Source organism: Triticum dicoccoides, chromosome 7B (assembly GCF_002162155.2).
Source record: "Triticum dicoccoides isolate Atlit2015 ecotype Zavitan chromosome 7B, WEW_v2.0, whole genome shotgun sequence".
Lineage (NCBI taxonomy): Eukaryota > Viridiplantae > Streptophyta > Magnoliopsida > Poales > Poaceae > Triticum > Triticum dicoccoides.
This window is the reverse complement of record NC_041393.1, coordinates 586,515,584-586,524,815: the sequence shown is the minus strand read 5'-3', so window position 1 is coordinate 586,524,815 and position 9,232 is coordinate 586,515,584. Positions and strand designations below refer to the sequence as shown.

The following is a 9,232-nucleotide window of genomic DNA, read 5'->3' as shown; positions in this document are numbered from 1 at the left end:
CCGCCACAAAAAACCGAGCTCACTACTGGGCGTGGTCTTCGCCTTGCAACTCCAGCGAACCCCTGCATAGCCTATGGAAGCTCTCCCTTGTCTTTTTCAGTTGCCTATCGATTGCATTTTTTTGGATCGCCAGTAGAAGCTTTTTGCTTAACCAGTTGAATCTTTTTAACTTGTTCAGTTCCAGCTTTTCAAAATCATTGGTTGCTTCTTTATGAAATCACCGGTTCCAACTTCCAAAATCATCGGTTGTAGCTTTTTTGGATCGCTAGTAGCCCAGTACCGGTTTCAAAATCATCAGTTGCAACTTTTCGATCAGCCGATTGCATCTTTTTGAATCGCAGGTTCCAGCTTTAGTTCAGCTCGTTTGCACAATTTTTTTATCAATGGAGCAACTTTTTGAATCACCATTTGCAACTTTTGTTTCAACTGTTTGCATCGTTTTAAATTGATAGTTCCAGCTTCTGAAAAAAAATCGCTTGTTGCAACTCACGGCCCACCGTTTTTTGGGGCAAACCCTTCGTCAGTTGTAGCTCCTCGACCACTGCAATGTTGCAAATTTTGTAGCTATCAAGGAACTGAAAAGCTACAAACAATGAGTTGCTTTGCTACAATGGCGATACGTGGAAGTGGGTGACCTAGAAAGGAGATGACGGTGGTGCGTGAAACATGGACCCTGCAGCAAGTGTTAGCGTTTCCTGTACTAGTGTTGGTGCTTAACTTTTGCTACACACCACTTGTAATAATTGCCAGTATAAAAGAATTGCAAATTATGAAATACATTCATTAAATTTTTGCATTTTTTAGCCAAATGGCTCATTTTGGCTGTCATGGCAACATTTTTTATCCAAAGTGTTCATTTTGTTGCCATGGAAGCTTTTTTTAGCCAAAGGGCTCATTATGCCTTTCTACTCACTTTTGCTGCTATGCCATCATTTTTTAGCCCTTTTTTTGCCATGGCATCATTTTTGGGCCGAAGGGCTCATTATGTTGCCATGGCAGTTTCTTAACCTTTTTTGTTGCCATGGCAGCATTTTCGAGACAATGGACTCATTATGCTGCCATTGGTCCAAAGCAGTCAAGCCCCTCTCCCGGGCCGTATGCGCCATCGGGGGCATGAACTGGGACAAGAGGCAGCTCACGTCGAGCTTCTTCGACACAGAGAACAACAACGGCTATGGTGGGATGACGGATGACGTCACCAAGGGCGTATGGCACGAGTATGGAGGACGGGTGCACCAACCTCGTGGATGACGTGCTTGTCCCATAGTTGGCCGAGACAAGGGACTAACTTGTCCGGTTTGAAGAGTTAGGGGTGCAAGTTGACTGGTTTAGGAGTTGAGGGACTAAATCTAGACTTCCCAAATAGTTGAGGAATGAAAAGTGAACTTTTCTCAAAGTTCTATGAAATTACGAAACGATAGTGAGGCTCACCAAAATCCTTATACGATATTTGCATAAATAAAATAATGGTTCCTGAAAGTTTCATGATTTTTTCAGTTAAGTCAGACAAACTAAAATTTCAAAATCATATTCGACATTGGTTTGTTTCAAAGATGGTGTCAGGTGGAAGGGGATGATCCAAACTGGTCAGGAATCAGATATCAGGTTTAAAATTCATGGCCCTTTTTTTTCCTTTGAGCAAATTTGAAATGCATGGATTAAATAACGGAAGAGAGAGGGGCACGGTTAAGGTTGATTTTGATAGAGCTCAAGGTTGTGGTCCAAAAATGATTGAAGGCCTATATCTGAACCAGAAGTTGAAGATCAGACGGTTGACAATACCTTGGTACTCCCTCCGTTCGGAATTACTTGTCTCAGAAATTGATGTATCTAGAACTAAAATACGTCTAGATACATCCATTTTTGCGGCAAGTAATTCCGAACGGAGGGAGTACATCAGAAAACTTTATGGATAGTTCATACTCGCTTTTTTTGCTTTATGAATACCTTGGGTTATTTCTTTCCTGCTTGATAGAATGAAGGGCCACAAGAGCCATCAAGTCTATTTAATTTAACACTATATAAGATGCCCAGCTTTCTTTCTTTTTACTCCCTCTGTCCGGAAATACTTGTCGAAGAAATGGATGTATTTAGATGTATTTTAGTTTAAGATACATCTATTTTTATCCATTTCCACGACAAGTATTTCCGGACGGAGGGAGTATTAAACAGGTGTTTTTTTGTTATTAAAAGCAGGCATATGTTGTCTAATTCATACAGTATTATCTTTTGTGAGTATAATGAAGTACAGATAACAGTCAATCCATACACAAGAAAAATATTCAGGCTAACTGCCACATCAAGGGGACAAATTACCTCTTCACATCATGTTCAGAACTGGTTTCAACAACCCAAGCAAGGGATTTGCATATGAACAAGATACAGCAGTATCATATACAGGTGATGACTAATTTGGTCCATGGCCAACCATGACTAATTTGATCAAACCTACCAATTTGATGTATTGTAATTTATCAAACATGTTTACAACATACAAAGAAATCTTTTAGTGTCCGGAGCTTACAAGTGGACACTCTGGTAAGAGTCATCGTCACTGTCTCTCCAGAGAACCTGCTCATCGATCTTGGAAAGGTTTTCATCGTCAAGCAACTTCCAAGTCTGTATCGACTCGACTCCCGTCCACGATCTCTGCCCTTTCTTGAGTTGAGTATAAATTACCCGAGCTCTCCTCGGCCAATGAGGCCTTCCATAGGCATGGTAACCAAAGCCACCGCCATAACAGAACCATATGCCGTTAAGGTTGCCACAGAAATCATTAAGATGATCATGACCAAGAAAGACACCTTTCACATCTCCCATGGAGACGAGGGTGTCAAGGACACCAGAGTTAACTAATGAGCAAGCCACTGCTTCCTGGTACTCACCCTTAAAATCTGTGTACCACAGCTCTTGGACTTCTGGATTTGGGATGTGGAAGAATGATAACGCGGGGGCAGGCAAATTTTGCTGTCAAATAAAGGAAATTGTCAGGTACCGGTTGTCAAAGAATATATATTACAAAAAGGAGTAGCATTTGTTATTTCAAACAATGCTGATAAACAACAGAAGTTACTAATGAGCATGGTGCAAATCCCGTAATGTGAATGTGATATGGGAGTTAGCTTATGCTGCTTTGCCTGATTGGGTTTAAAAACTTAGATAGGTTTTGGATGAGAATCATCTTGATTTCTCCAATGATGCTGTTGTTGTAGCTGTTGTAATTTATCTTTTTTGGAACTCCCTAGGGCATAGTTTTTCTTTGTGCTTTCTGCACATAAACCCTTATAAAATCAATAAAAATATGATGTGAGAACAAATTATCATAGCTTCGGGTCAAAAAGAAATTTAGTTCAAACACTGGTAAATATGAACAGAACAATAATCCAGAATTGGTTACAAATATGTTCATCAACGTATAACAGAAAAGGCAAGAGTAATAGACCAACAGATATGACACATTTATACTAGTTGTTAGGATCTTCATCCAAAATGGTGACACATTCCAAACTGGGATCTTTGGTACTGTGATCAATTTAGTATTTAGCATGACTACCTGGAGTTCTCTTGAAGTAGCACTGAGCCAAGCAAGTTGAGATTCTTTGATCCATCCATAAGTTTTAATTCCATCGACCACTTCACGATCCCCACTATCCAGGAAGTAAAGGTTAAGCAGACTAGCATTGACCAACCCTGATCCAAATGGCCCATGTATGCCAACATGATAATTGCCAAACCCATGTACCAGAAAACCAGGAGGGTTTACTTGAGATACTGAGTAATCCATCAAAGACAAGAACATCATCAGTTCCTCTCGCGTCATTGTGGATTCCTGGTCATGATTTCCTAATATGGCGGCCCATGGTACCTTGTACTCTATAGCAGGGCTAATTGCTCTGAGTAGTGATTCTGCTGCATCAGTTGCACTGCCCCCAAATATGTTATCCCCTGATTCAAAATTAAAGCAGAAGGATTAAATTTTAAGTTACTCAACCTTTTTTATGATTAAGAGAACTGGAAACAAGTAAATAATGTAGTAACTGAAAAATCGCAAGTTTATTAAATCAAGGTATACTAAAACTTGTCAGAGAGGGGCTGATGGAAAAAGAAAGCAGCGGTTATGGTCAATAACTATTTACTCGCAGGCCATAACATGCTTATGTTAGCGGCTACCCCAAGAGTTGGTGGACTGTTTTGGATTGTTTTGTAGTCCAAACTCTACTGACTCAACAGGACAGAAAAATAACCGTTGGCTTTTGTTCACACAGGATCATCCATATTCTGTTACAGCTAAGAGCCTAAGAGGGAACATTACTCATGTTCATGTTGAATGTGGATCTCATCCAAATTCTACTATTGACTGCTAATAGTTTGGTGATCTTGGAGTTTGGTCTCTTTGCACCAATCACCTTACTGATGTAATCATGCATCAATGCCATCATCAGAAGTTCAGAACCAAGAGGAGCGATGTGTGAATCCCTTGCATACAAGAGAGAACTCACTCGATATAGTTAATTAGTTATAAAAGAAGAATGCAAGCTTAGTACTCTAACATTAGCTCCAGCCAGTGTTAAACCTCTAAGCATCAGTGCTGACGAGTTCACATTGCTTGGGAAGTAAATTCCCGCGGGGTTATACAAATGCCATCCACAGGCCACATCAGATAATCCATAACAGCCGAGCATCATCGATGAGCTACAAGTAAATAGGCGATAATAGTGTAACCCATAGTGAAAGTTTCCAGCCACCCCCTCTGACATCTGAATGCAAACGGGAGCATTCATACAGTCAACTTACAAGCTCCATCAAGCTGGCACCACATAGAGCACCAACTTTGTCGTTGCATATCGCTGGTATGTCACAGGCAAATTGACCAACTAATCGATTGGATCCAATGCCGTTGCATCATTTCAACTGACAAATCTGCAAGACTTATCAATGGCAGGGACGGCCACATGACATGAGCAAGGCCAGGCCAGGGGGGATCGCACGGGGTGGAGTAGCGATCTCTGGGGCTAGATGGCCACCTAGCAGCGGCAGTAAGAGAAGAGAAGCCGCGGGGGGAGCAAACCAAAGCACGCACCGGTGAAGGCTATGAGGTCGGGCCTCTCCGCCTGGATGAGCCTGCGCAGGAAGCGCGTGGTGTTGCGGTCGGAGCAGCGCGCGCCGCCGACCTCCGGCGCCACGTCCCGGCAGCGCGTAGCGGCGCCGTTGCCGAAGTGCATGTCCGCCACCTGACAACGACAGCGAGCTTAGCAGGGCCAGCGGAGGAAATCAGGAGGGACGAGCGAGCCAGCCAGCTACCAACCTGGAGAATCTTGAAGGCGCCGTCATGGCGGAAGCGGAGGGGCAGTGGAGGGGACCTCTTGACGCGGGGCACGGCGGCGCCGGGATCCAGCAAGGCGGAGAAGCGGAGGAGGACGAAGGAGAGGAGGCAGGGGACAAGGAGCGAGAGGAGACCGGCCGGGCTCACCGGCAGTGCCATCTCACTGCCAGTGCCAGACACAGCCCGCACGACTCGCGGAAGACTCGTTGGGTAAAAACCGTCAAGTGGTTAAGCAAGAGCTGTAATGAACATTTACAATACCGAATATGAAAATACGTGCTCATTATGATGAATCAAATGGCACTTATTCTGTATTGTAAGTGTTGATAATTGTCCGTAAACTTTAAGGTTTACAAAGTTTGACCCCTTTTTGAAAAATGCGCTATAATTCGGCAAGGAGGGAGTAAGTAAGGTCAAAATGATTTATCTTCACAAAAACAATATCAAACGATTATTACACAGCAGTCAAGCACAACAAGCTTACAGATGATGATGAATATAGTTGCAGGATTTGCTGCTGCTCACAGGCATCACAGGGTAGGAAACAATCTATAGCTTCAAGCACTTCCAAGTTCTTAGTAATCTTTAGGATAAAAGAGAGTACTACTTAGCACAGGGGGAACAATAACAGGAAATCATCTAGCGTTCAGGAAATCAACTGATACATTTGCAATATATCTCTTGAGAGGGCGCTCGGCACTCGAAGCCACGGCTGCACTGAAAAGCACATGATATGTGGGCAGTATTCGGCCGCATCTGGCGCCTTCTCCGGTTCTTCAGGATCGGCGCTTGTCGCCGCGCTTCTTGCTCTTCTTCCGGCTGCCCTTGCCGTCAGAATCAGAATCAGACTCGGACTCAGATTCAGACCTAGAGGAGGACGACGACGTGCTGTCCCTCCGATGCCTTCTCTTCTTTTGCATCGTCTTGCGTCGGCGCTTCTTCTTGTCCTCCGAGTCTGAGGAGCTGTAGCTTGAGCTGCCGCTCTCAGAAGAGTACTCGGAGCCGGTCCCCGATGATTCAGAGTCTGAGTCGGAGTCAGACACCAAGGCGCGATGTTTCCTCTTGCTCTTTGACTTGCTCCTTGCCTTCCTTTTCTCAGACTTCTCCTTCTTCAGCTTTTCTCGCATCAGCTTCCTTTCCTCCTCCATCTCCTTCTCCAGATCAGGGTTCACGAACTGAGAGGGTGCCGGCAGCCACGCCTTCTTCAACCTGGGGTCCTTAAGCTGATCCGTCCTGGAGGGCCGCGATATGTAGACCCGTTCATTCTTGCACTCGTATGTCCAGTGCCCAGGCTGGAAGCACTTCTGACATTGGCCCCCAGCAGTTGCAGAAGCTGGTGCAGCATTTGGTCTCACACCCAGCCTCACAGCCTTCTCTGTACTCATCAGATACATCTGCCTCTTCGCTTCCTTCCTCTCCTGCCAGCGACTTGGTCCCTCTTCCTTCTGCCCATAGGCCTCTTCGCTTCCTTCCTCTCCTGCCAGCGACTTGGTCCCTCTTCCTTCTGCCCATAGGCATTGACATTGCGAGCGGCAGCTTCCGCTGCACGTTCGGCTTGAGCCCTGCTCAATCCCTTTGCATTTGATAAGGCCTGTGCCTTTATTCTGTCAGCTGCAGCCTGAGAATCATTTCCAGACATCTTGATACACCCACGAAGAAAAGGTTATACAAGACCAGCAAGTCTGAAAATCCTGCAAGGAAAACAAACTCTATCGGTTAGTAGTGAAGTGATGAGGCCATGGCTATCTAAAATTCACAGCGGCAGTTATGCAGACAAACAAATTCAGACCTTTCACGCATACAACAACAACAAAGCCTATAGTCCCAAACAAATTCATTTACTGCATAACCGAAGGAATTTCGTCACTTGGTAGGACAAGAAAATGCACACTTATGGCGCTAACAAAATCTACATAAAGACTGTTATAGAACTGCAACCAGTACTGATTATAAATAAACCAAGTCAACAAATCAAACACCAATAGGGTATGCATATCACCAATAAACCTCTCACGTATATGAACTGGACAATCATAGTTCAGATTTATTTTCTTGCAAGCAAGTAAATAAATATATATTCTACTAGGGTGCAAATTGCATGACATCGGAATCTTAAAATGTCATGTGGAATTAAAGAAATAAACACAGTGGCAACTCAAAACTATTCACTAGCTAAAACATTCAGAGCTACATCCAAGAAGAAAAGGTTATAAAGGACCAGCAATCTCAATATCCTGGAAGGAATCAAACTATATCGGTTACTACTAGCGTGACGAGGTCATCGTCTTTTAGCTAAAGTAAACATTTGTCTAGCTAGCTAAAATTCACACAGGCAGTCATGAAACAAACACATTCAGACCATTTCGTTTACTGCAACGTTAACCTTAGGACCTTCGTCACTTGGGAGTGCAAGAAAACTACACTCATGGTGCTAACAAAATCTACATAGAGACTCTGTTATAGAATAGCAACCAGTACTGCTTAAACATTAAACAAATCAACACATCAGACACCAATATGTATGAATATCACAAAACACAAATAAACTTTGACGCATATGAACTGAAAAATAATAGCAGAGATTTGTCTTCTTACAACTATAAGTACTCCCTCCTTCCATCTATATAGGGACTAATGCGTTTTTTGAGGCTAACTTTGACCAAATATTAGAGCAATAATATATGGCATGCAACTTACACAAAGCACACCGTTAAATTCGTGTGTGAAAGGAGCTTTCAATGATATAATTTTCACATTGTGCATGTCATGTACTATTAATCTTGTCAATAGTCAAAGGCGGTCTTAAAAAACGCATTAGGCCCTATATAGATGGAAGGAGGGAGTAAGTAAATAGATACTCTACTAGGAAGTGCAAATTACATGATACCAGAACCTTAAAATGTCATGTTAAACTAAAGAAATACAGTGGCAACTCAAAACTACCCATTAGCCAACAAACACATTCGTAGTTATATATACCAAAAGCAACTATGCTGCTTCAAGGCCCTTCCATGCACATAACCTCGAACAGAATAACCCATCTGAGTCAGACTACACATAAGGACACAACCAAAACAACAGCCATCTAATTGGGTACATGTAAGCAATAACCAGGGGCGGATCTGTAGGGCGCACACCAGCACAAGCAAAATTGGCGGAGGTCAGCGGGGTTTAATCTACTAATCACCGGATACCGGAGAACCAACCATACCTCGAAGACCAACGGCGCAGTCGCGGACGGAGTAGGGCGGGGGCAGGGTCCGCGACTACGCGGCGAGGTAGGACAGGAACGTCGACGGCGGCGGCGACGCGCGGCAGAGGCGAGGGGCTCGTCCGGGGGGTGGTTGAGGCGTCGGCGGCGAGGCCGCGGTAGCGCTAGGGCACGACGATGGATGGAGGATTGATTTTCGTCAGGAGCCGCGGCTCGGGTCGGGTTGGGGATTTTAGGAGTCGGCGGAGGGGAAGGGGAGAAAGACACGGAGACGGTGAAGGAGAGAAAAGTCTACCGCGATCTGACGGTGGATCTAGGGTGTGCGTATTTTATTTATTTATTTTTGCGGGGTGTATTTGAAATCGAAAAGAAAAACAAATTAATGTGATGATATTTTCGAGTATCCATTTCTGAGCTCTAGCTCATCTGGATCCGGTTAAGAGAAAATTCAAAAAAAACACTAGATAAATCTAAAAGAAATTGTATGAAGATGATTTGGTTCGTGAAAGGAAATAGATTTTTTGAATTTGTCTATTTTTTTTAATTTACTGTTCATCACGCGATCAGATGAGCTCGGGAGCCGAATAACCGCACTCCAACATCTTCTCTTATTCTACTGTAAACTGAATTATTTGAACTTCAATATAAATCTAACATCAGATTTGTAGGGTTAAAATTCTTGCGCGGTTAGACACGTC

The 9,232-nt window shown here is 43.7% G+C and overlaps 2 protein-coding genes across 2 annotated transcripts; both read right to left on the bottom strand.

Annotated features, from left to right (window-relative positions):
• Positions 1-2,299: 2,299 nt before the first annotated feature.
• LOC119340563 (probable inactive purple acid phosphatase 28) lies at positions 2,300-5,519 on the bottom strand. The gene is made up of 4 exons (XM_037612492.1): positions 5,306-5,519; positions 5,081-5,231; positions 3,554-3,945; positions 2,300-2,967 (listed from the first exon to the last, which is right to left on the bottom strand). Exons 1-4 carry the CDS (start codon positions 5,480-5,482, stop codon positions 2,521-2,523), a joined length of 1,167 nt encoding a protein of 388 aa, XP_037468389.1. The 5' UTR covers positions 5,483-5,519; the 3' UTR covers positions 2,300-2,520.
• Positions 5,520-5,731: 212 nt separating this feature from the next.
• Positions 5,732-8,800, bottom strand: LOC119338231 (zinc finger CCHC domain-containing protein 10-like). Its single transcript, XM_037610531.1, has 3 exons — positions 8,535-8,800; positions 6,840-7,014; positions 5,732-6,780 (listed from the first exon to the last, which is right to left on the bottom strand). Exons 2-3 carry the CDS (start codon positions 6,960-6,962, stop codon positions 6,100-6,102), a joined length of 804 nt encoding a protein of 267 aa, XP_037466428.1. The 5' UTR covers positions 6,963-7,014; positions 8,535-8,800; the 3' UTR covers positions 5,732-6,099.
• Positions 8,801-9,232: the final 432 nt, after the last annotated feature.

Bases quoted from the DNA above. Each gene is read 5' to 3' on its own strand.
- LOC119340563 (XM_037612492.1), bottom strand. From the start codon at position 5,482: ATGGCACTGCCGGTGAGCCCGGCCGGTCTCCTCTCGCTCCTTGTCCCC. The intron at 3,946-5,080 runs GTGCGTGCTTTG...ATTTTGAATCAG, and splicing joins CGACCTCATAGCCTTCACCG to GGGATAACATATTTGGGGGC. The intron at 2,968-3,553 runs GTAGTCATGCTA...TTTATTTGACAG, and splicing joins CTACTTCAAGAGAACTCCAG to CAAAATTTGCCTGCCCCCGC.
- LOC119338231 (XM_037610531.1), bottom strand. From the start codon at position 6,962: ATGTCTGGAAATGATTCTCAGGCTGCAGCTGACAGAATAAAGGCACAG. The intron at 6,781-6,839 runs GCCTATGGGCAG...GGAAGCGAAGAG, and splicing joins CTGCCGCTCGCAATGTCAAT to GCCTATGGGCAGAAGGAAGA.